The sequence below is a fragment of the Micromesistius poutassou genome (genome assembly GCF_964030765.1).
Source record: "Micromesistius poutassou genome assembly, chromosome: 8".
Classification (NCBI taxonomy): domain Eukaryota; kingdom Metazoa; phylum Chordata; class Actinopteri; order Gadiformes; family Gadidae; genus Micromesistius; species Micromesistius poutassou.
The window spans coordinates 12,401,000-12,428,986 of NC_140278.1; the positions used below are offsets into that span (position 1 = coordinate 12,401,000).

Sequence of the window (27,987 nt, forward strand, 5' to 3'; positions counted from 1 at the left end):
CTAGATCTCGTTGATTGTCCGTTCCGAGGGTCGGTATTCCTCACGGCCCTTAGGGGAGGACAGGTAGAAGGACTGGGTCTTGCGCTTTAGCCGCGCCCGCTTGGTGGCCAGCGACAGGCTGTGCTTGCTGGAGGAGATGATGTCATGGATGAACTTCTTGCAGTCCACACAGACCTCCATGGTGGCCCAGTCCTCGGTCAGCTCAGGGGGAAGCTCCAGGTCATCACTGGTTTTGAGGGACCCGTGTTTGGACAACCTTAACACAGATGTTTACATGTAAGTTGGGGTTAAAAGGTGTATTTGACGACTTGTGGGAAAGTAGTACACGCTTTGGCTTTGATTATAATGATGAGAACGATTAGATTGTGTGTGGTGTGTGTCATTTTGGGACAACGCATTTAAAGGAGATCATTCTGGGGCTGGGGAGCCGGCTCCCTTATGAACACCGCTCATTTCAGATTTAATAATCTGACGAGTGTGTCTCCATCGGTAGGTACCAGGTAACCATTTCAGCCAACACAGGTAAGCATTAAATAGCATGTGTTTGACCTAGCAAGGGAGCTATCTACAATTCAAATCAATGAAAAGGGAGGCTCAGACTATTAATCTACTTCAATATTTTTCTTTTTACCATGACCAGGGTACATATTTCCAAAAAGGATAAACTCATAGTGGTAGGCTTTAAATAAAACTGTCACAGAGGAGCATGAGAAAGGAACTCAAGGAAAATTAAACACATTTTGTGCAAAAATACAAATGTAAATATAAATTCTTCTTTCCCGAAACCACAACATAGTTTAGCACGAGATATCGAATATAGAAGATACATATTTAGTTACCGGAATATAGCCTCGATTTCCAGTCTCTTTTGTGACACATTTGTTGTATAAGAGAGCCTGGAGGACGACCCTAAAAGTTAAGGGCCAATGACAAGTCAGGGGTGGAGCTTGGGAGCGGTGTGTTAGGGCGTATTGCTCCCAAAGCGTATTGAAAGGTAGGGCGGGCAGCCAATGGCTGGCTAGAACCACGTATCCAAATGCAAGCAGCAACGAGAGAGCTAACCCTGGTAAAAGCAAGGCATCGGGTCCGACTACCGGCATACTGAACACCAACAGGGGGCTTGCTCTAAGACCCCCACTGTTCCAGTGACTCACTTTGACATGGTCTTCTGAAGGCTGTGGCGCGATTGGCCCTGGGAGGCCTTCTCGGGCGAAGCCCCTGCTCTCCCTCTGCCTGGCCTGGAGCCCTTCATCCCCGCGGAGGGGGAGCCCTTCACTGATGCGGAGGCGGAGGAGGAGGCGGTGGTGGGCGGTGGCGCCCCCGATGGCCCGGCTCCGTCGGCTACCGACATCGATTTAGCAACACCGGCCATGGCCTCCAGCCTGTCTCTAGGTAGGGTGTTGGTGGAACCGATGGAGTAGATGGGCAGACTGGAGTACGGCTTGGACGGCAGCCGCATCTGGTCGAGAGAGAGACCATGCAATTGTATGAACATACGTCTCCATGCTGAGAGAGAATAAAGAACCCTGTGTGTGTGTGTGTGTGTAGCCGTAAAACGGGTGCCTACCTTTTTACAACAGTTCGAGCACACAGGCCTGTAAGACATAAGTCACACAAATTCATGGAGGCGAATAAAGAAAGTAATTTAACAATCATCGGAACAGCAGAGAGCCGTTCCCTGTGAAATAAATCGGTTGCTAGGTCTTACCGCTTGCAAAACTGACAGGTATAGGACCAGGTGAAGAAGGAAAACCTTTTGGTCCGACAACAGAAGCAAAGCTGCAATATAATCAAAATAAGGCGACAATGAGTGGAGGTTAACACAATATTCTATATATATGCAACATACATATATGCAATCCAATGAGATGGGTATTATTAGGTTAGTATTGATCGTGATGGATTATGTTTATTGCTTCACCTTTCCCTTCTTCATGGCGTTGTAGACGTCCTTGTACTGCTGGAACTTCTCCAGCTCTGCCTTGACCAGCACCTGTCTGATGTGCATCACCTCCTCCACCGTTAGAGACAGACACTCCACTGGGAAGCAGAACTCCTCCTGTCACGGGACACGCACGCATGCTGTTACGGCCACCGCCATTATCTGGGTATGTGTCTTGTCTATGTATCTATGTGTTGTGCAGCGGTGTCATGTGTGATCCCTTGCCGATGATTGGCTGGCACGAAACCTGTCTACCTCCTGGTTCCAGCTGGTGATCTGATTGCTGCTGATTGGTCCTCCAATCATCTACCGTCTTCCAGACCAGCCCTGGGGTTAAAAGGCTGTCCTCAGTTGCGATTCAGGGGCGGAATTAACTCGCCTCTGGGGTATTGTGCTTACTGTGATAAAACTGTTGATGTTTGTAGAAGCTTAACCCTAGGGATTGTTAAGTGTTGAACCATTTGCGTTGTCTGTGTTGCATTACTTGAAGACATGTGGTAAGGAAATTGGGCAAGGGACTAGGTGGGGTAAACTGACACCAATCAGACACCTGTAGATACTTTCTGTTAGACTGATTAGGTTTTAGAGGGTGCTGCTTACTTTGTATTTTGATTATTCTTGACTGGTCTGTATTTAGTTTACATTGATTTTGAAGCAGCCGGTGGCTATCTCTTGTTTTGAAGAGATCTCTTTAAGTTATATTCCTTTCTTTGATTTAAGCAGGACCTACCTGCCCTTTTCCTGTTATTTTTGTTCTGCAAATAATAAATAACTTGCAATTTAACCAAAAACAATCTGGTTCATGTTGCTTCCCTCTTCCCCACGAGCCGGGTCGACACACACACACACACACACACACACACACACACACACACACACACACACACACACACACACACACACACACACACACACACACACACACACACACACACACACACACACACACAATGAGTTATCATGAAAGCACCACTGAAGACAGAGGGCTCAGTGTTTGTCTTTCCAACCCACCCCCCCACCCCAAGCACGCACACACACCTCTCTGAGCCTCCTATTGGTGGACATGTGGCTGAGCATGTGACCAGGCAGACGTGTCCGTGTGTTGAGGGAACGTTGTGAGAAGCGGGGAAGCCCATCAAAACCGGGCCTCACCAAATCCTTCCAAGAACAGCATGGGCCCCTCTGAGCTCGTCACCCCAGCTTCCCTGAATCAGCATGGTCTTTATTTCTGGGGGCCAGGGCTTTCTCTAATTCTCCATATTACCTATCTATAATCTATGTAAAATGAAGCAGTACCAACTTGAACAAGCAGGTGTTAGTTTTATGATTTACAGTGAACTGCAATCTACGCTCATGCATATTCTGTTTTACGGGATGATTTATGGGGATTAAGATTAGCGGCCTGAACTATTTGCAGTGTGTGTGTGGGGACTGGGGAGAGTATAATTTATATGTTTTGATTCCTTATGAAGTTGATCAATTTCTTTTGGCCACACCCTGCATCATTCATGCATCTCTCTCTCTCTCGCTCTCTCTCTCTCCATCTCCCTCTCCCCCTCCCTAGTGGATGATTAATATCCTGAGAAATCACTGTGTGTGGGGATGTGCACAAGTGTGTGCGTGTGTGTGTATATAGGGGGGGAAATGTGCAGACTCAGCCAAAGAACCTATATAGCTGTCGCTGTTTCTACATTATAATTTAGAAAGTAACATAAAAAAACAGAATAAAGAATCTCTGCGGTAAACTCTGGCCGGCTGAAGGTTTGGCCGCTCACCAGGGACTTGGAGTTCTTCTTGGTGGGGGGCTGAAACAACCTGACGTTGGTGGGGGTCTCCTTCTCGATGGAGTGCCTCCTCTGCTGGGGCTGCTTCCTCCGCTCTGGCTGGGGTGTGGATGAGATGGGCAGGAACATGGGGGGAGCTAGGACCCAGAGACAAGGCAGAGGGTGAGGAAAGAGGGGTGCGGAGGGCCGATAAAGGTTATGATAAATATGAAATATATGAAATATGAAATATGAATAAGGGATAAATATGAGAGAGCCACATGAATCCATCCATTAGTGATGAGAGCCCCCCCGTGTGTGGTGGAGGGAGGAAGTGGAGGGGGAGAGGAAGTGGGTCTCGCTCACTTTTCTTGCCCAGTGCCGTCTCCGGGGATGTGTCGTCCATCACGGACGTGGCCATGCTGGAGCTGCTGGCGGATCTCCGGCCCCAGGTCTCCTCCTGGAGACACAGAGAGGAGGGGGGGGGGGGGGGGCACATTAATCAATACTTGTCTAGCCGCCAAAAGTGGAGCAACAACAGACACACACGTAAACCACTAGTGTTGTTGGTCTGGCTTGTTCTCGGCCTATGTAAAACACCTAAAGTCATGCTCCCTATGGATCAGTAACTGGATGTTTGATTGTGTTTTATTGTATGCTGCTGCCGTCTTGGCCATGTCTTATGAAAGAGATGCTCAAGCTCAACGAGACCGCCCTGGTGGAATAAAGCTTCTATGAAACATCCAACACTCACATCCGAGTCGGAGCTGTCCAGCTCTGCGAGGCTGGGGGCCTTGAGGAGCCGTTTCCTCTGGGGGACCGACTGCGAGCCGGCCGCGTCCAGGCGGGAGGAGTCCGACACGGCGTTGAGCAGCGACAGCGTGCTGGACGACCTCCGGCCCATGCACGGACTGAAGTCGTCTGCGCAGGGCCACAGCGGAGAGAGACAGGGCCCGTTTAGTTTGGGGGAGGCGTACGACTCCCTCCTGAGACCAACCTCAACGCTGCCCGTCCATCCGTCCCTCACGTCCTCTCGGGTTTCGTTTCAGTATACACTAAGGGCCTTGTCATGGCCACTTTCACTTTCAGTTTGGGCTTTTTCCAAAATAGAGAGAATCATGAATCAGTCTTTGAACGAGAGGACGCTGTGAACGTTGGGACAGAAAGGCAGGTGTCTGAGGTTGATCCCGGTGAGGTGGAGTGCGAAGGGAGAGGGGTGGTGGTGGTTGTAGTGGGTGGGTGGGGTGCGGGCAGTGTTAATTTTAATGGGAGGCCAAGGGGGCGAGCTTATGTTACACACAGAACAATGGGGGCCGTTGTGGACGGACATGAAAGCTCAAATCTCCAAACACTCCACCACAGAGTTGGAAGCATTCTTGTGTAGGAGGTTGGGGGGCGGGGGTACTCCCTACCTCCGCCATAACTCCTCTTATATACACTCTAATCTCCCTCAAAGGCCACAGGGAGAGGTAAAATGTAAGAGAATAACATGGCTACACCAGGTCCAGCTACAAATAAGGCCATCTAGCAGCTGAATCATCTCATTCTGGCTTTGGTTGACATGTTCCAAGAAAGGGGAAGATCGAAAGAAATAGGGTGAGGAGAGGAGAGGAAAAACGTTCTCTCCCATCCAAGATAGGGTTAGGGAGGGAGGGAGACGTGGGGAGATCGGGGGACGGGGGGACGGGGGATGGGTGACGGGGGGTTGAAAAGAGCTAGAGACAGCAGATAAAGAGCATTGCAGGCAGATACAATCTTAGCCTCCTCAGGAGTTCTCTCTCTATCTGTTCTTTCTCTCACTTCGTCACTCTCTCCTCGGTTGCTGTCTAACAAAACACCAAACTGTCCGACGGCTTCTTTCTACTGCCTGGCTGGAACAAACCTTCTTTACCGATGCTTCAGAATACCAGGGTAATACTGTCGCTAGACACCATCCGTAACTAGGGCAACACAGCCTGCATCAGCTGCTCTTGTGACGCAGAAACTAGCTCCGATGTGGACTGAAGCCCCTGCAGTTTATTTCATTGCCATTTTAAACCCTGTGTTTCCCATCGACACCCCCCCCCCCCCCCCCCCTCCCGTCCATTCATCAATCTGACCTTTAATGTTACAGGGGAGATTAGTAAAGCCGGGCAGAGGAGACAGACCGGGCCTTTGTGGGTTAGGGTAAACAAGGGCTTCCATTCCAGTCCAGTCTGGTTTAGTCCAGTCCAGGACACCGTTTCATACTTTACCTTTACCAGTACGGAACAGATCCTGAGGCATGCTGCGAGTTTTTCCAAAACCTATAAGCGGGCGATAGCTCCCTTATTATGATGATCATAACCACAGTGGACCTCTGGGTCAGATAGCTTCCACCTCCCTGATCATGTCTGCTGAGTTCTCACTCTGTCAGAGAGCATGAGACGCTTTCCATGTCTCACACACACACACACACACACACACACACACACACACACACACACACACACACACACACACACACACACACACACACACACACACACACACACACACACACACACACACAGCTGAGTGGCTCCTTAACAGCTTACAGTATGGGGACTCAGGGAGAGATTTATAATCGCGCGCACACTCGCTCAACACACTCACACACACACACACACACACACACACACACACACACACACACACACACACACACACACATTGAAAGTGTGCACACTATTGCATTATGCTTTTTTTTTTCAGAGAGCGCACAAATGAGTAAGCATGGTGTTGGCAGAGCTTTGGCCCGGATGGGAGTCACTGGCTTCAGCAGGAAGGGGCTTTGGAGTGCAGCAATATACTGATCTGCCCCCCCCCCCCCCCCAAACAGTAATCTCTAGCTAAAACTAAAAACAACTGTCCGATTAGGTTCATCAAATGTTGTTAAATATCCGGTCCCAGCCAGCCCTTCTAACCCTCACACCCCCCTTAAACTAATCCATTTGCACATCAGATTAGGCTCTGCCGAGTCATACGGACACATGAAAGGGTCTTTTGTCTGAAGTGGAGGATTTCTGCAGAAGGACCCGGGAGGTGGTTCTGCTCTGGTGGGGCTGCTTTCTCTCTCTAATTGGCTGTTGGGCCACATTAACAATGCTCCTCCAATCTCACTGATTCTTGACTTTGTTGACATGTTCAGCGAAAAACACTTTGTGAACTGCTTTAGTCCTCTGAGAAGTTACATAAGCACCGTGTCGTCTGTTTGAAGTCCTCTCTCTGACTTCAGGGACAAATATGACCTGTGTTTCCCGAGGGATACCAAGTCCTCTAAAGGAGGATTTAAAAAGAACCACTGAGATCTGAAACGTTTTCATTCGAAAACGGCTCCTTCTCAAAATCTTCTTAGTAAATTAAATATCAGCATAGCAGAATGTTAATGTCTTCCATTTTAATTCACTTTAATATGTCTTACTTTTTTGTATTGCTTACTATTGATTCCCTGTCTTAATGCTGGCGTTCTTTCAAACACACACTAAGCATTTACACTTTTTAATTATGCCTCTCGGCAAGTAAATCCAAAATGTTGACTTTTGGCCAGGGTTTGATCCAATCATTCTGATTGTTAAATGGCATATATAACTTTCCTTGGTGATACACTGAACAGTACGGTAGATTCTGATTGTTACCTATTTACTGTTACTATGTTATCCTATGATTATAAATGATTGATGCCATAGCATGACATAGTGAAAAGTCGTAAGCATTGTCCTAGGAATCAGTGCTCAATTCACCCTCTTCTTTACAAAACCCTCCTGACTGAACAAACCAGTGTCACAAATTACAATGTTTTTATGGCACAAACCACCATAAGCATGAAATGAACAGTGTTAACTGCAAGATGTGCATGTGTGTGAGTATGTGTATGTATGCCTGTGCGTGTGCATGTTGATGTCCATGTTGATGCTGAGGATGTTAGAAAGCAGGTGATGAAGCACAACATCAAGGAGAACAGAACTGCCTGATCAGCAGCGAGGAATCGTTACCTGCCGCATCAAAACTGAAAGACATGCTAAGAGGCCGCATGACTGGAGAGAGAAACAGTGACATCATGGGACAGTGTTACTGGATGTAGGCTTTCCATTAGTATATCAGTTCAGACACAAAAGTGGGATTATTGCTAAAGTTAACTTATATATTTTTTTAAGGATAATTGTTAAGAGACAGAACAGGAGCCACAGCCGATAGAAAATAAGGTCTGTATTTTAGTGTTGGATAAAAACGAGAATTATTTTTTAAAGTATTCTTCAAAAACATGTTCAGGAGTATAGTAGGCTGAACATGGAAATGCAGACACTTAGCATTAATGTTAATGCACATGTTGCTCTACATGTCAAGAAAGCGCATACACATAAGGAAAGAAGAAAAAAGTCAAAGCAATAGTAGTCATAAAATTAGTGGGTTAACTTAATGAAGGTTGAATGGCAGCAGCTGACGTGATAGGCAGAGGCATGGCAGCATATAACGAAAAGGATCAAGAAGCATAGTTCAGAGAAGTGGAGTTGTGCTTCTCTTGCTTTGAACATCATGGCCAGCCAGTGTGACATCATCACCATAGTCACACACCAAACCTTGTGTGCTTATGAGAGTGTGTGAGTGTCGGCATGCGTGCACAGAGACTTAGCAGAATACCTTAGAGAAACTTGAAAACAACAGTCATACAGGAGCCTAGAGAACAAGTTTGATTCATGAATGATATAGATAGAGAGAGAGAGAGAGAAAGAGAGAGAGAGAGAGATAGAGAGATAGATAGATAGAGACAGAGAGAGACATATATACAGAGAGCTCACCCAGCCTGCCCCTGCGGATCATATCTGGAGACACTGGGCGGAGTTTCCTCTCTGCCTTGATTTCCTCCAGGATGCGTTCATGGAGAGTGGGCGGGGCCTGGGCTTGGGGCTTCAGCTTACGAGCTGATACCTGGAATGAGAGGAGGGGCATAACGTTACCACCCCACCCATTACACTGAAGCAAACCCAATATCCTAATGTCCATAGGTTATTGAACCGGATCATTCTTTACTCACAGGGTTCAAAGGCGGTCTGGAGCGGATGAAGTCCAGGATGACCTCATGGGCGCTCTTCTTTAACTTAGGAGGGATGTCCCCATTCACCTGCAGGGCAGAACCCCAGCACCAGGCAGAATAAATCAAACAGGAGAACTGGGGAACTGATGGTTCCATTTTGATGCATCTTCATATTTATTGAGTTATTTCTGCGTTTCTCATACATTTTCAATCCAGCCAATCAATGCGAGTATACTTTAGGTTTTAGGAGGTACAGTGATACGTTTATGGTTATTTTAATATTTGTCCTCTGATGTTCTGTTCACAAAGTGTGAATGAACATGTGGTGGTCAATTGCTGTGGCACAATCTTTATTATGCATGAAGCCAACATGTTTCATAACCATGAACCATGAAGTGACCAAAGTCACCTGTTGCACATTGAGCAATCAGTGTGCCCAGGTTCTGGAGCACCCTGGCCATGTTCATTAACTACAACTTTAATACTAAACCGGATTTAACAACACCACCTTGCGTCCTTTATGTTTGGAGTGGCCAAGGAAAGTAAACTAGGTGGAGTGTAGATGGACCTTTGCTACAGTTTCCCTTGAATGTTTAAAGACCCTTTGAGCTGCAATTGACTTGCTGTTGATGTACTGTTTTATCTTGGCCAGGAAACATTTGCAGAATTATTGTAAATTGGCTCTCCTGGTGAAATAGATGTAAAATTAAAATAAATTATGTATATTTGTGATATTTTAATTAGTGCCGTCAGTTAAACGCGTTATTAATGGCGTTAACGCAAACCCATTTTAACGGCATCAACTTTTTTATCGCGAGATGAACGTTTTTTTTTCCCTCTTTTTTTTTCCACATTGATGGACAATTAGTGTGAAATTGAACACTACAGTATATGCCAATGTTATTTTCAATAAAAAAACATTTGCACAAAGCAAGCCAATCCACTTTTCCATGTTGATAAGAGCATTCAATTGAGAAAAATAATGGGACAAAAACAAATCAAGGGACATTTAGAATAGATAAAAATGTGCGATTAATTGCGAGTTAACTATGACATTAATGCGATTAAATATTTTAATCGTTTGACAGCACTAATTTCAATATATAAATGGGCCACTTTAATCAAAACGGGACATTGAGATTATCATCTAGTGATAAAGTCTCTAGTCATCTCAAGCCTTAGCCATTTTATTTGCATCAAACAAACGCCAACGGTGACCATATTTAAATAGACTGCAATCCGTTTAATGCTGAACAATGTTATCCGGCATTGTAGAAAAAAATGAATGAAACGCATTATTCTGGACGTTATCCTGAAGTAGACTGCGAGCAACAGAGTGGGCGGAGCCTCACCATGACCTTGCGGAGCTTGAAGCGCTGGGAGCGGATGTCGTCCATCAGCATCTCGTAGGGCGTCAGCTGGTACTCGATGGGCAGCGGATCGTACCGCCGCTCGTGCACCTTCTTCAGCTTCACTCCGTCCCGCAGGCCGCGCATCACCTGCACCCAGCAGCGCGCCTGGGGACCCACAGGAAGGGGTTGTGGGAGGGGTTTAGGTATGGTCAGGCCACGCCCTTAACCCTCCCCTCTCTCGTTAGAATAGCAGGGTGTTGGGTGCTCATTCGTTGGGCTGCATGTGGTTTTAAAAGCATGTGGAAACCTTTGATTTCAAGGTAGTGTCACGACTACTTACCACAGCTAGAACTGCAACAAATGAACTACATCGACAACTAAAGCTGGAAAACTGCAGCAGGATGACTGGGTGAAAAGAAGGGCCAAGGTCTAGGAGACAGCTTACCCAGTCAGAGTTCTGCAGCTCATTCAGGTCCCTGCCAGCTTCCCCTGACGAGTCCCCCTCCATCTTCCTCAGGTTCTGGAGGGGATTGACAGACAGACACACAGACAGAGAGACAGACAAACAGAAGAGAGAGATTATTGGCTATTGAGAGTTAATTTGATGGTGATCAAGTATTTCCCTTACAAGGGCTGTCATCAAACCTAACCTAGTGGCTATTATATATACAAAAATATTTACAAAAATATGAAAATACTGTCTGGGAGGATGATGCTCTTGCATATGCATAATAAAAGCGGTTTGTTCTGCTGTCTGGTGTGTGTGTGTCACAGTGAGAGAGCTTTGCTGATATAGAGAGCGACAGAGACAGACAGAATCAGAGTGTGTGTGTGCGTGAGAGTGACAGTGAGAGGGAAAGACAGCTGACGTGATAGGTATAAGAGTGTGTGTGTGTGTGTGAGTTTGTGTGCGCGCACAAGGACTAGAGAGAGGAGGACTACAGAGAGGCGAGAAAGGGAGAGAGAGAATAACAGACGGAGAGACAGAGCTGATGCAGAGTTGCATAGTTTGACTTGCCAGTGCTGCTGAGTGGAGTAATGACCACAGGCCGCTGGTGCTAAAAGTTCAACCCTTCACTTGAACAGCGGCACACTGGCCCACTGGCCTCGCATTACTGCTATAAAATAAAAACTTTAAAATGCAGAATATCACATTCTAACCTGCTCTGTGTCTTTCCATTGTGTTACACAATGTATTTATTTATTTATTATTTTATTTATGTATTATATAATATGTAGTGAAAAAATCTATACACAACTTAATCAGTATTTAAATATTCAACTACCAGTAAAGAACCCATTCTCTAAGCGTCAGGTGAGTGGTGATCTACTGTATGCACTCAGAGAGAGGGCAGGGAGAAGTGTTCTGATCTTCAAAGAACAATATCTAATTGATATGAGCGACACAGCCTCAAAATGCATCAAAGATGTACGCTCAGGCTGTGGAGAGACAGGACCACACTTAGGGTCAGCGGTAGGGTCCCTCAGAGCCATTTATCAGCTGTGTTATACTTAGTCCACACACCAACCGACCAATAGAAGAGCACCCACATGAATAATTAGGGGCAATTACCCGTAGCCTGGGTGGATAAAGCCCCTGAATGTTACTCTAGATACTTTATCATTCCCTTTTGTTTATTCTCTCCCTCTACCTCTCTGTTCCTCCCCCAATGGATTCCCCCAACATCACCAGCACCACCACCCATCATCATCTCCTGCACCACAATCATCTTGACCACCATCATCATCACCACCACCACCACCACTACCACTATCATCACCACCACCACCATCGACCACCACCAGCACCACCACCATCACAAGCACCACCATCATCAACCAGCACCACCATCCCTATCCCCATCACTACCATCAGTGCCTCCAACACCACCATTACCCACCACCACAGTTTAGCTGCTTTCCTGAGACTCTCTGGCAGCCCCAGGGGTCTTTGTGATCAGACAAAGTGAGCGTATCAAGGGCTGGGTGCGGAGGGGGGCTAGGATGCGTTTCCTTTGGGATGGAGCAGCTCTGTTCACTGACAACACGTGGGGGGAGGTGTGGTGGTGGGTTGTGGGATGGGTGATTTGTGGATGGAGGCGAAGATGCATCTTATGTTGAGTGCTCATCTTACACCTCCCGGGTATACAGTCTCTCTCTCTCTCTCTCTCTCTCTCTCTCTCTCTCTCTCTCTCTCTCTCTCTCTCTCTCTCTCTCTCTCTCTCTCTCTCTCTCTCTCTCTCTCTCTCTCTCTCTCTCTCTCTCTCTCTCTCTCTCTCTCTCTCTTGTACTTCTCTCTTTTTCCTTCTCCTTTTTCTCTCTCTCACACATACACACAATGGATAATTGTACACAGATATGTACTTCGTTTTCTAAAAGCCCTCTCTCCATGCAGCCAAGTCTCTTTTGTAACAGTTATGTAACAAAGTAAATCCTCCATTCATTCATTCATTCTTTATTTCAGATGCATTACCCACTACAACAGGACAGCAGCAGTGGGTATATAGCGGGAGGAAACACTATAGCACTATATAACACTATGTTTGCTGAAATGTCTCTCTCTCTCCTTTTCTCTGTCATGCACACATAAATAAACACAGCTGAGACCCGGGCAAGTCAAACACAAATGTCTGTTGTCTTGTGTAGCGGACAAATACGAGGTGAGTTATATTTTGGATAAGGCAATATTTAGAACAGGGCCTTGGTCATAGTGGGTCATAGCCGGCACCAACACAGCATTCCCTTCTGTTGTCTGTAACGATGCCAACCCCACCCCCAACCTGCTAACTACATGCTAGGAAGAAAGGTAAGGGAACATACAATACAAGATGTCACAAAGGTGTCTTCACTGGTTCAGTGTAGCAGACCCATAGTTATAGTGTTATGTGTTATGTGTGTTTGTCTATGTGACGACACCTCTGTCAAAAGAGTCTATTATGCGTACAGCGCAAGATGGGTTCATCCATTGTGGTATGTGTAAGGGTGAAAAGACAAATCAGCGCTCAGCTCTGGCTCACCTCACCCCTGCCCTCAAAACGGAGTGGTCCAGTGAACCGTGGTGAAGGTTTACACAGCATGTGGGGGTGGAATGGGTGGAATGGAAGTCAAACATGTCTTCCTGTGTTGTATACCGGTAATAACAAGTGACTGTGTGTACTTACTGTATCATATTAGCTAAGACAGATATCGCTGTAGCAAGTATGTGGTTTCTGATAATTCCTAATACATGGCAAGATGTGACAAACGGTGATTTAGCATAAGTTCAATCAGGACCACTAGACACTCTCCTCCCCCCTCCCCCAAACCTCAGTCACTGTCTGCCTACTTCATCCCATGAAGAAGAAATCACTATGCGGTCTAATCCCAGTATCATCCGCAGGGGCAGGCTGGGTAAGCTCTCTCTCTCTCTCTGTCTCTCTCTCTTGCTCCCTCTCCTGATTGTAAAGGAGGCTGTTGAAAAACTGTTTGTGTCTCGACCACCCATTCCCTCACCCGAACCACATTGGTCAGTCATGTGACTCTCCAACTGGGGGCATGGCTGTCTGGATGGGCTGTTGCTGCTGCTGCTGTCCTGTCTCTCTTCATCACTGTATTAGCCTGTGGTTAGGAAGCCTGTGGTTCGCTTCGCACAGCCCTCCCATTCAAACCAGGGGCACTTTGGCATGAAAGCGAGAGCAATGGCGTACGGAGACATAAGATGATATAACCGGGCGGCTGAGAGCCAAACGTCACAGAGAGGTTATCGTTTACTGATATAGTCTATGGCGGGCTCAAGTCTTACCCATCTTATTTGAAAGCACAAATGCCAATGGTGCCAATATTTACATAGATTGCAATGAATTGCATGCTGAACATTCCGTTCATTATACTGTATATGCCTCAGAATTGATGACGCATATCATTACAATATGAAATATTGATAATTCAGAATTTCAATTAATTCAGGATTTTCTTTACTGATAGTTGTAGTAAACATTGAAAGGATCACTGTGAATTGAAACTGAAAACCCAGATTTGTTCCTCTGACATTGCTGTCAGTGAACTGAAAGGTTTTCTGTCTACTCAGACACAGCCCTGTATCTTCTGGTCCGGTGCTGCTAAAGTATGTCTTGGCATGCGTTCTGCCCCTGTTCTGAACACCATGTGATTACTAGGGCGGAGAGCCGGTGGCAGTGCTGAATCCCTTTCAAGTGAGGTTGCGTCTTCCCTGCTGCCCATTTGGCCTTTGCCCAAACGCAGAGGTCACATATTGATTAGCTGATGGGTTTATCATGACAACGACGTGATCATTACCCGTCAGGGTCTAAATACATAGTGCAGATGATATGTTAGACAGAAAGACAAACGTTTACTAGGGTCATTTTCGACCCACCTCTTTGGCACTCCTTATCTTCTCCAGGAAGGTGCGGAGCTCCTTGGTCTCTGTGTAAAGAGCCCGGCACACCGCTTGGTAGTGACTCGGAGCATCTGATTGGCCGGGAAGGTGAGACGTGCAGAGCTGGAATGGAGAGAGGAAACAGGAAGTGAGAGAGAGAGAGAGAGAGAGAGAGAGAGAGAGAGAGAGAGAGAGAGAGAGAGAGAGAGAGAGAGAGAGAGAGAGAGAGAGAGAGAGAGAGAGAGAGAGAGAGAGAGAGAGAGAGAGAGAGAGAGAGGGGTTGTGAGAGGGCTGTGTTCAATATTCTGGGGTTTACACGTTTAAGAACAGAAAATACTTAGAAAGTCAACATACTAGATAAACAGAACAAAGAGCTATTTGTAATTAAATTACATAAAAAATTGCACTGAAATGTTATTGGCACACAGACACAGACACAGCATCGTGTATGTCCTTGTCTCTGGACGATGAACAGAAGGTGCCCAGAGCCAGCCCTTGGCATCTATTCTCCCACACTGCGCAAAAAACCTTTACAACACTTTGAAAGACACATAAGGGTGGGGTAGACCGTCCCACACACTTCACAAAACCCTCTTCCCAGATATCTGGCGATCAGATATTGAACAAATAAACTTGAATGCAGAATTTATTTTCAGTTTGTCAACAAAATAACAAAAAATAGGTATCATAAGCATTTAAGTTCACTGAAATAAAAATAAAAAGGAGGCTTTGCAAAAAAACAACTAACTGCCACTGTATTGTGTGTTAACATAACTGACTAAAGCTTTACTAAAACTATAGAGAACATCTTTGTCAATTTGTCTTTTGTGGATGGTGGTTTGTCTGTCCTAGGTGAATACATTTTGTTTTTGTATAGTTCACAATACTTTTTCTGACCTTGTGTAATACCCCATATTACATATTACTTTGACTTAACACTCTCCCCTTCTCCCCCCACACACAAGGCTGGTAACCAACTTGACCTGATATTCACAAGGTCCTGCAGTACCTCGGCTCTCTCTGTCACCCCGCTCCCCGTATCTGACCATCACTTTGTTGCTTTTTCTCTCCCCCTGAAGTCCTCTCCCTCCTTCCTCTCTACCCCGCACATTGTCACCACCCACCGTAACCTGAAATCTCTCTCTCCCTCTACGTTTGCCTCAACTGTTCTGTCCTCACTACCTTCTGTCGAACAATTCTCCCAACTATCCACTGAGGAAGCCTCAGACACTATGCTATCCTCCCTCTCCTCCTCCTTGGACTCCCTCTGTCCCTTCCGCTCCAGACCTGCACGATCCTCACCCCCTCCACCTTGGCTGTCCGAATCTCTGCAGTCTTATAGAGCAGAGTTGCGGGGCAGCTGAGAGGAAATGGAAGAGATCAGACTGTCCTAATGATCTTCACCTTCTCTCTGATTTCACCTCCACTGTGTCAACAGCCAAATCTACTTTCTACCGGTCTAAAATCAACTCCTCCGCCTCCAACCCAAGGAAACTATTTTCCATGTTCTCTTCCCTCCTCACCCCTCCCTCCCCTCCGCCTCCTTCCTCCCTCACTGCTGACGACTTTGTCACCTACTTTACCCAGAAGGTGAAGGACATCAGCTCCACTTTCTCCCCTGCCACCATCCTCCCTCCACCCATCCCCACCTTTGTTTTTACCCACTCTCATCCCCCTCACCTCCGAAGAGGTCAATAGAATAGTTAACTCCAACCATGCCACCACCTGCCCTCTTGACCCTATCCCTTCCTCTCTCCTCCAGACCATCTCGGTCGACCTCCTACCATTTCTCACCGCCCTCATCAATTCCTCCCTCACTTCAGGCATTGTTCCGGTGTCTTTCAAGACTGCCAGAATAAAGCCTCTCCTCAAAAAACCAACCCTTGACACCACGGAGATCCAGAACTGCAGACCAGTATATCTTCTTTCATTCCTCTCTAAAACACTTGAACGTGCCATCTCTAACCAACTGTCCTCCTATCTCTCACATAACAACTTGCTTGACCCTCACCAGTCAGGCTTCAAGAAGGCACACTCCACTGAGACGGCTCTCCTCGCAGTGACTGAGTCCCTCCGTGCTGCCAGAGCCTCGTCCCTCTCATCGGTTCTCATTCTCCTCAATCTGTCCGCAGCATTTGACACGGTGAACCACCAGATCCTCCTTGCTACTCTAGCCGAACTTTGCTAAATTGGCTCTGTCCTGGTTCACATCTTACCTGTCGAATCGCACCTATCAGGTCACATGGAATGGCTCCTTGTCCAAACCTTGCACACTTGACACTGGTGTCCCTCAAGGCTCTGTACTAGGGCTCCTTCTGTTCTCCCTCTATACCAGATCTCTAGGCTCTGTAATTACATCACACGGTTTTTCATATCACTGCTATGCCGACGAAACCCAGCTATTCCTCTCATTCCCCTCCTCTGACAAAGCCCTGATTGCAACACGCATATCTGAATGTCTGGCAGATGTCAGCACTTGGACGACTGCCCATCACCTGAGGCTTAACCTCAACAAGACTGAGCTCCTCCTAATACCGGAGAAAGATTGCCCACACTTGGACTTACTGGTCACTGTCGAGAACATCACTGTATCTCTGTCTCCAACTGCCAGAAACCTTGGTGTGGTACTAGACAACCAGTTATGTTGCACCGCCAACATCACCGCAGTGGCCCGATCCTGCAGATTTGCACTTTACAACATCCACAGGATATGGCCCTTCCTCACAAGGGAAGCAGTTCAGCTTCTAGTCCAAGCACTGGTCATCTCCCACCTGGACTTCTGCAACTCGCTCCTAGCTCCTCCCGGCAGCACGCCTCGTGTTCAACCTACCTAAATTGTGACTCCCCTCTTCCGCCACCTCCACTGGCTCCCTGTAGTAGCCCACATCGGATTCAAGATGATGGTACTGGCATACAAGGCGATGGAACTGCCCCTGCCTACCTCCAAGCCTTGGTCAAACCACACACCCCAGCTTGATCCCTCCACTCAACTACCTCAGCGGGACGTCTGGTACCGCCATCACTAAGAGCAACCAAAGGTCGATCAGCTAAATCACAACTCTTCTCTATCTTGGGACCACAGTGGTGGAACGAGCTCCCTGCTGATGCCAGGACCGCAGAGTCACTCACCGGCTTCCGCAAACGACTCAAAACCTACCTGTTCAGAGTTCACCTAGACTCAGTCCCCTATTTGACTGTTGCACTATTATTTGTTGTACGTCCTGGCACTTGATGAACGCACTTAATGCAGGTTGTATTCGTTCTTTGTACTTAGTTGTGTAGCATCTGCGGTAGCTAGCTATCACTGCTGTACACAGGGAATGGGGTTAGCCTGGCAATTGTTAGTACTTGCACTTGGTTCTATGAACATCTTTACTGTACCGACGGCGATATATTGTTTCACTTCTTATGACAAATGTACTTATTGTAAGTCGCTTTTGATAAAAGTGTCTGCTAAATGCCCTAAATGTAAATGTCAATTACACAAAAAGACTAAAACTAACAATGATTTGAAACCAATAAATACTCAAATAAAATGAAACTATCAAACCTGCCTTAACAATTAATTAAAATAAACTGGACTAAGAAAAAAAAAGCCTTAACGAAATAAAAATGAATTCTTATGAAAAATGCATAACTATATTAACCTTGGGACCAACACACCCACACCCCTGTGTGTGTTGGTTGTGTTTGTTCTGGTTATGTAAGCAGTGAGCAGGGCAGTTAAGGTCCACCAGGCAGCTTCTCTGCACCACTGGAGGTGGACAGATAGCTTCTAGTGGACAATGACCCTGATCTAAAGAGCCCTGGGGTCACCATAGCTGGACTCCTCTGTGATGATTCACTAGGTTTACTAGGGTATGGTGGTTAGTATGATATCCAAACAAATATGTAAATACACATCCTCTCAGGATTATAGGGCTAACATAACATACGCAATATAACATCTCTAACTATAGGTCACTAAATTCTTAATTTGGTATTGATGAAGCAGAAAACCAAAACCTGTGTATTCCACAATATTACAACGCCAGCGTTCAAATGACAGTCAATGTGGGAGCCCTATCAGCGCCATGTTTAAGCGCTCTGCCAATGTATTCACTCGGCTGGAAAATGGTGCTATAAAAGTAAACGGTAGGTTCAATTCTCAAATCCCGATGACATACACAAACGCAGAATTCACTCATAAACTACAATATAATGAGTTTATCATTCTTTGTACAAAGAAACGTTTCACGATTGGGGCAAAACTAACAGCCCAGTATGACCCAGTATCCCCAGCAGAGCTCCGGTGGGGCAGAACCAACGGCCCAGTATGACCCAGTATCCCCAGCAGAGATCCGGTGGGGCAGAACCAACGGCCCAGTATGACCCAGTATCCCCAGCAGAGATCCGGTGGGGCAGAACCAACGGCCCAGTATGACCCAGTATCCCCAGCAGAGCTCCGGTGGGGCAGAACCAACGGCCCAGTATGACCCAGCATTCCCAGCAGAGCTCCGGGCGCGATGGGACACGGCTCACCTTGAGCAGGTCTCTGTAACATCTGGTGCCGGGGGCGCACCCGGGCTCATCCTCGGCCTCCTCGTCTTCCTCGGTGGCCTCGTAGCCTTCATCGTAGCAGGCGTCCTTCTCGGCCTCCGTCATGTTGATCATGTGGTTGATGAGCTGTTCCAGCGGCGCACTCAGCTCCCTCTCCTCCGTCTCCTTCAGGCCGTAGTCCAGCGCGTTGTACACCATGATGCCCAGGGACTCGATCACCTTGAGAGAAACATTCAATAAGCTTTGTTTAGATTACAGTTATTTATTGTAAAACATAATGTACTCATCATAATAATATTAATAATAATAATTTTAAAAAGCATTAAAACAAATGATAAAAATATGAAGATAAAATTGTGAAGACAAGTGGACCAGACACCAAAATAACAGATTGAAAGCCTGTTTATATAAGTCGGTTTTTAAAAGCTCAACAGAAAAAGACATAAGCAAATGAAAGATGAATGGGTCAGGGCTAACATTGGAAAGGCCTTGAGATCACTGGGGACAGACAGTAGACCCTGATCTGCACTGAAGATGTGTTAATCCTTGTCGACCACTAGGGTTAGGGGTTAAAACACAGCTGTCTACTGCTACGCTGCAGACAGAGGTTTTTGCTTGGGTAATATATGGCGGAGGGCAGAATAACATATATGGGCTCAGGAAACAAGTATGTTTGGTCGAGCAATGGCAAAAATGTTCCTATTAAATCATTTTGATTAGTGAAAAAAGTTATTTCATACTTTTGTTAAAGTAAAAAATACATAGGAATTAAGAATGATTTATCATTCATAATTGTTTTATAAAATTAGAAAATAGGTTCCTCGATATAAATAAGGACTTAATTTGAATCTCCTACACAATATGCCAGTATGGATTTGTAATGCATGACTCAACATCCTTTGATCTCCTGGGTTTCTGCCAAACAGCTGTACCATAGAACATACCATAGAGTTACCATGGTTGACACAACCATTCAGACAGAACACCATGAGCCACACACAAAGACGTCACCACACACACACACACACACACACACACACACACACACACACACACACACACACACACACACACACACACACACACACACACACACACACACACACACACACACACACACAGGGGCAGCTGATTACTGAGGATAGATCATGTGATTAACTGACGCATAAGGGACAACTTCTTCATAGTCATCCTGATAAGAAAAATATGTGTTTTGTGTCACATGTAATCTCTGATTCAAATATTTCTGTCTGGAATTAATTATTTCACTGCACACTAAGAATTCCCAAGAAGACTGATGCCACTCCTTTGGAAGATGACTCAGGGTGTGTATGGATAAACATAGCCTTAGTTCCTCACTGACAGGATGAACACATAAATAACCTGCTATAATTGACTCACGTCTTGCACCTCATATTAAAACAGGTTGACATTTCTGGGACTTTTTTTTTTTTAATTCAACTGTGCAAGTGAAAGGTGGTGATTAAAATGCAGGAAGATTTGAACGCTCAAAGAGTGAAAAATTCCTCTCAACTGTATAGGACTGCAACACTGTAGTTTCATCTGTAGTTTAAATACAACAAACATCCAAGGCTTCTCCTCTAAGGAACACCTAATCCTATACATGTCAATGAGCCCACAGACATCTCGCCATCTTGCACCATACATCTACACAACCAAGGGAAGTATGTGGCACATTCTCTATTGAAGCGCCGGAGGAATGGGAAACATTGCAAAACATATGGTATATAATTTGTAATAAATTGTTCACACACAGAATAGATGCATCTACATGAACTCTACTAAAGAGAAGGGCTGTGTATCAGTGTATGAACCCAACTATTTGAGTGCAAGCATGTACTAGACAGACTTGAGCCCTGGGGACAGAGAGTGATTATGAGCAGGGGGGAGCACCGGCCACATGACCCCCAGATCAATAGAGGGGTTTAGGACTAGGGCTATGAGGGCTCTGTCTGAACGCCTGAGAACCAGGTCCACCACCACCCGAGGTGAATGAAACGTCTTTGTCTGCAGGACTCCACTCCCACTGAAACACAACCCCTCACATCCACCCAGGTAGGCAAACATATTCAACACACAACCGACACATGCCTGTGCCAAAGTAAACAATGGGCAACATGAGTCGTAAATAATACTTCAATTAAAGGAATTAAAAGGGGACAGGACATAATGCGATACATGAGAAAGATACACAACTTGCTCCTTGTTGCCTGAATCTCATTTATTTTGGTTTGCTTGGAGTCTCCTTGTACTGGCCCTGCCATGCAAGAATGAAGTCAATTGCTAGAGCACACAAGGAACTGAAGGGTTTGATATTGCAGCTCAGACGCTCTATGTGATTCATGGTATATTCCAATTTCTTGCCTTCCTGTGTATGCAGATGAGATGAGACGACTTTGTGAGCATCTCTTAAGGCGTTGAAAAACTGTGAGTGGATAACATCTCATCATGCTCCGTTTGTCATGGTAGACACAATAACTGCTTATGTTTGTGATGTAAAATTCCATTGCTTCAGTCATCCACTATCTTCTGAAGGAATTGTAAAGGAAATTAAATGAAAAATGCAGAAAGCAAGGGGAAAGGTCTTTGGCGAGGGGAGATGACAACTGACCAGAACAAGCCCAAATTAGCTTGTTGCTGTACGTATTATCAGTTAATGCATCACATCTTTGGACCTAAATAAATACAGTAAATACAAATGTTCTTCCTCAGCGTGAGCCCTGCCATGTTGTGAAACTAGTATTAATAATAATGAAAGAAGATTAATTTCGGAGGTTAATTCAATTTGAGGTAAAACGTCATGTTGTTAAATCCCTATGGAACCACACCCTTATTTCCTTTAAACACATTATCAGCTGTGTTTTCATAGTCTGTCTCAATCTTCCTCTTCCATCAAGCACATCATGTTGTCAATCAACTATGAGCATATTGTGTTCAATTGGCTACTGTCTTTGAGTCAGCACTGGCACATCTCATTTGGAGACCACAAGAGACTATTCACGGAAATGAATGAGTTTGGAATATGAGTCTTAGTCTTACGACTGAGTCTGGTTGGTCTGCTTCACTGCTGGGGATCATTCTAAAGCCATTGCTTCAAACTGAGAAACAGCACTTCATCCAAACCCCCATCCTCTCATCGACATTCTGTCCATCTCTCATCTCTCCTATTCTCCCTCACTCAAACAACACGTACAGAGCCAGCATCACCTACATCAGTGGGAAGACAAAAACGCAATGTCCACAACAAGAAAGGTACACAGTGTTATAAACTCTCTTCATTGCTTCTCTATTGACGTAAGTCAGTGACTTATTCCCATCAAAAGAGCCAAACATAACGAATGGAATATGCACGATGAGTGGCTAATCTTTTGCTGTGTGGAATGCCATGCAGCTTATTTCACACTTCCTGGGCTTAGACTACACCACGGGACGGCAGTGCTGCAGGCTCCAGAGGGTTGGCAGCTACTGCAAGTACAGTGTGTTTACCTTTAAAAATGTTCTTATGTAAATCTAACATACTTAGGTAACAAGCATAGGCTATCATGTGTTGTTATTTTAGTTAGAAAGGAAAATAACGACGGTGGGTGACTCGATGCAAAAAAACAAGAACGTACTGATTACTTTGGGCTGTCTGTTTTTTATTAAGTACACTTAACGTCACTGCATTTTCTGTTACAGCCACCACTGCATTGTTTTCTGATATGACGTGCTCCTAGTTCACTGGTTGTGACACACAAACACAATAATATGTCATTCACAGCTGCTCTATCATCCTATCAACCCTAACACACACTCACACATGCACGCACACGTGCACGCACACACGCAGGCATACACGCACGCACAGACACGGCCACACATCTGTCCTGTTGGTTTCAATATGAAGCACATCCCACATATAAATAAATAAACCACATCTTCTCCTTTCACCTGGACAACTCTGGAGTGTTTCAAGCCCGCTCCAACACATAGTTATGTTATAACAATTCATCTATGGTGCCAAGCTGCTTAGCGGGGAGTTAAAGACAACGTTTCACATACTCTGCTGCAGCGTGCAGGCGTGCGTGTGTTTAATTCTGTTTAGATCTGTTTCCAGATCGGTAATTCCCTATAAATATGTACAATGTACTACACTTCCAGGTTCTTAAAACATATCCTCTGATCCTAACCCACCACTCACCCACCACAATAAGGTAAATCATATCAATCAACAGTAGAAATAAGCCGTCAAAGTGAACAGATATATTGTCATCTGAGTGTCTTGGAGCATTGACTGTAACAACATACACAGTGAGTGGAAGTCCTATTTGGCCTTGATGAAGTCACTCACAGCTATCACAACAGAAGACAGCTCGCTGTGAGGGATTTCCACTGCCAATCAAACAGAACTGCTGTCACTAGGACTGGGGGGGGGATACAGGGTGTGATTAGGCAAATAAAATGTAGATTAAAATAGGCTGCAGGGGCTATTGCTGTTTATAACTATGACCGAAAGAGAATGGCAACAAACCAGAGACACAGGAATGTTTTGCTTATATTATCTATATTATCTATCCTGTTAGCCATTGTTTTATTTTGACAGACGTTTATGGGACACTGCTCAGCAGAGCAGCACGTAGAGTTTTTGCTACATTAAGGATATTGGTAAACACAACAAACCGTAGCAGGATTTCTGGCAGCCACCGTTGCAGAACAGGCATGTCATATCTCTGGATTAACAAACCACACCCTCAGCTTCAAGTACTCCCACGATACTGACAGCTCACGGCTAGCACCTAGACCAGGGATGGGCAACTGGCGGCCTGTGGGCCACATGCGGCCCGCATCCTCGCTCAGTGCGGCCCACAGATAGTTGTAAATTTAACAAAAAAACAAAAATAAAATATATTTTATTTGTTCATAGAGTATCTGTTCATATAATTCAAAGGCAAACCCATATGTCTAGTTTGCTTAGAAACGTTATCAGTCATGAAAGATTTACAACTACACTGAATATAATGCTATGTGATCAGTGAATCAGTGAATGATGATGTATGTGAGCCCTTTGCACTGAAAAAATGTGGCTATTGTTTCAAAAACAAACTTGTTGTGTTTGTCGTTTAAGAAGATGTAAAAAATGCATTTGAGCATGTAAAATATTAAATTAATGTATGTTGTTTCAATTAACATACATAGGCTATGAATCTGAAAGATTTTTTAGGTAGTGGCCATCCCAAAAATCCAATACCAAATTCAAAATTTTCTGGGGGCAGCCACTGATACAGAAATATACTGTATATACACATATTTTGTTCTTATTTTTAATTATTTTGTAGCTTCTCTAGTATCTGATTAGTTGAAGTGCACGGTCATGTGGCCCTCTGATGGTGATGATGAAAAATTGTGGCCCTCTTTATCATGAAAGTTGCCCATCCCTGACCTAGACTAAGTCATCTGTAAACATTATGTCATAACGTATCTCTAGAGGTATGCAAAATAAAAAACTACTAAAAATAGAAAAGTTGTGATTTGTGATTTGAGTTGTGATTTATTATTATTATTATTATTATTTATTTATTGTGATTTAGCTCAGAATTATACTCAGACAATAGACAATAGATGTATCAATATACTTTTTTGGAAAAACACAGGTGTTACTAACAACACTAATTATGGTCTGCTGGGTTCATGATTAAGTAATCTTCACTAGTTTAATCTGTTACCTGTTAAGTGGCAGACCAATCATGAGTGTTAACCCTCTTTGTTAAAAAGAGATTTCCAAACCTATCAAAGTAGCAATCACACAGGCACATTCTCTCTATGAGCTGAAGGTATAGTTGTGTTTGGATGCTGGTCATCCTTAGCATTGTGCTTGTAATCATAAATTGACAGATGTTTCCTAAAGGAACTTGATTCTTCTCGGGGGTTCCTTCTACCTAATGTGTTATGTTTGATGTTCTCTGCATTATTGTCTAAAGGCGAATTTGACAAGGTATATTTGTCCGGTTTGTGCACCCAATCACCGGAAAAAAACAGGCATTTACCGGGAGCAGAACACACATACAGACACAAAGAGAACTGGATACAAGGGCAGGCACTGGGGGACTACAAATCACATGAAACACAGGTGGACTTAATCAGTAACTAACACAGATGAAACACATTACACCAGCACAGGAAAACAATAAGTGTTAGGGAAAAATCATGACAATTTAAGAAAGAAATATCCTGCCTCTTTGGTTGTGATTGCCTTTCCCTGCGTTTAATATCCGGTTTTATTCCCTTCCAATCTTTATTTTGATAAAGAGTCACAAATGTGATTACAATATCCACAGTATATATTATTCTTCACACTGTAGTTTTGTAATAATAAAATCCAATGTGTTTACACAGGGACACTTACCTCTGTTGATCTGCAGGGGAGGGATTTAGCTGGGGAGAAACAAAATAAAACAAAAAGCTGTGAATATATACTGTATATTTAGAACAGTTTATCGGTCTCACGTCGAGTAGGAATGAATAGGAACCACTGTAAACACACATTAACCACTGCCTTTTAATGCTTAAGCACACAGTAATTGCCAAAATAAAATCATTTTGCCAAAGACACAATTAACTGACTCCCCAATGTGCTCTTCTTTTACTTTAATCTAGCTTGCTGCAGAAGGTGTTGCAGGTCATTCTGCTGTTGAATCCACCTAAAAAAGAGTGATTCTGCCTCCACTGCTCACCACTTTAACACTTGTTTCCTGTCATGAAAGGTTTTTGGTAGCATCTGACTAACATTGATCCCTCTGTGTATTTAACGTCCATGCATCAACGGGGGCCCGATCAAAACTACAATCCACTTTAGTGTTCCTCAAAACCACAACTATGTCGTCACACACTGCATTCTCCGGTAACATGACCGAGTAGTTCACCAATGGTTGACCCTCTCAACAAATGGCAGTATTGTATTGTGACAGACTGCATTGTAGAAGTTCAATTGGGCTGAGAAACACATGACAGCAAACTGCATAAGCATACTGCGCTGTGACGTTGGCGAGCATGTTGGAAAAAAAACTGCTTTTAAATATTGTTAAAGGGTCATTGTAATACTATGCACACTGGCTCTATGTTGCTAGGACCTGTAAGGCCAGAACATCAGTTCAGGACGAGGATAGATGAATAAATGGCAATGATGTATACTCGTAAAGATATGCACACTTATTGTCTGGTTTGATTCATGGTTCTTGTATTTAAATAGATGAAAGAATGGCGGAAAATGACTATCCAAGAGACTATTAATGAGCTTCATTGGTCACTCCACTGAAAAATCTCTAGGCTAGGAAACAATCACTAGTTATTATGTCTGCTCATGCTACATAAATATGATGAACATAACATATTGTCATAAACACATCAACTATTTTGATTGATGGGCTCCATATAGAAATAGTCCAGCTGAGGATCTTTACCATTGAGTCATATTAACTAAACATTTAAGCATTTTGTTATTTTAAGTTTGGGAAGTGTTCTGCAGGCTCTGTTACCCTGTACAGGGTTTGATGTCAGGACCCCAGTACCCGAGGACCTCAGGAACCCTCAGGAGCAAGCCCTGCGAGGGTGGACCCGTCCTGACCCTGTCCAAGGCCCTATAGGGGGCTCCAGGGCCTGTCCTGGGACTGTTGGAGCTGCCCAAGGTCCTCCAAAGGTAATATTTCAGGAACCCAGAAAAGCCTCAAACCTAAAAACAAACCTTCACCAAAAAAGAAACAACCTAAAACCAAACATTTACATTTTACATTTAGGGCATTTAGCAGACCCTTTTTTTTCCAAAGTGACTTACAATAAGTAGGCCTACATTATTCAGAAGAAAGAGAAACAACAATATATTGCTCTCCGTACAGTAAAGACACTTCAACCCTGACCATTCCCACATCCATTACCTTAACACCAATATACATACATATAAACATATATTTATCTATATTTAATAAAAGCAAGTATTTTTTTAATAATTGTGTCCATCGAGGGTTCACGACCCTAAGGTGCAGTAGCCCTGGTCTAGACACACAGGTCAAGACCAATGATCCGATGTACACAACAACACCATGCCACCTCGACAGACTCTTGCTCTTAAGGATAAGGCACATTAAATAGCCAATGTCCAGCAGAACATGGCCTGTTTTCAAAATAAGGGACCATCCTATAACGGTTCACCAAGACCCCACGGGGTTCTGGTGAGAAATCATGTCTTGGTTCATCTCTGGAGGATATCAGTGATATCTTGGCCTCTGATAGGGAAGCTATAGTTGTAGGCTGAACCATTGGATGGATACAAATAGTTAAATAACATGTGTTGGTTATTATAGGCAAATGCTATAGCACTGAAGCTTTTAAATAACATCCTAGATCTTCTTCTCCTTGATCCATCAGGCCGAGAGCGGGCAATCCAGACGCCGATATAGCCTAGAGGCATTTTTGTTTTAGTTTTATTGGAAATAGGAAGGCCCATACACGATAATAATCCAACCATCAAATCTGGCATCCTCTTGTATTATTACGTGCATGGTAAGGCGAGTGTGCCCGTGTACATAAGCCTCGACTCGCATGTATTACCTTGTGTGTCCTCGTCGTATCGGAAACGAACCAATCCGTCTCTCTGGATGATCACGTCCCCGAGTCCCTCGATCTTCCGCGCACGGTGCGCCACGGACGCCGTCCCGAGACCCGCCACGGAGGTCCTCCTCCCGGGTCCCCTCGCCAGCGTGCTGCAGCACTGGTAACACACTGCCCATGCCTGCTCCTCGTTGATGGGCTGGTTGTACAGCGATAGAATCGCCTCCAGAGAAAGATCCTCTCCTTTATCCTCCATGGTCGCTCCATCCATCGCGGTGCACCCGCAAGACGAGCTCTGCAGGAGTTGCTGGTCTCGTTGCAACGCTGCCCTTATCAGCTCGGCGTCGTCCTCCGCCATTCTTGCATTCTTCTCTCAACGGCTA

The 27,987-nt window shown here is 44.9% G+C and overlaps 1 protein-coding gene across 1 annotated transcript; it reads right to left on the reverse strand.

Moving 5' to 3' along the window:
- On the reverse strand, positions 1-27,962 carry spire1b (spire-type actin nucleation factor 1b; the record flags this gene model as incomplete). The annotated part of the gene is made up of 18 exons (XM_084471917.1): positions 1-256; positions 1,155-1,459; positions 1,568-1,595; positions 1,709-1,779; positions 1,922-2,059; positions 3,718-3,863; positions 4,072-4,165; positions 4,460-4,626; positions 5,940-5,990; positions 7,698-7,739; positions 8,502-8,631; positions 8,738-8,824; positions 10,090-10,254; positions 10,535-10,609; positions 14,462-14,587; positions 18,986-19,244; positions 25,407-25,416; positions 27,605-27,962. The coding sequence occupies 18 exons, from the start codon at positions 27,960-27,962 to the stop codon at positions 1-3; spliced, it is 2,508 nt and encodes an 835-aa protein (XP_084328043.1).
- Positions 27,963-27,987: the final 25 nt, after the last annotated feature.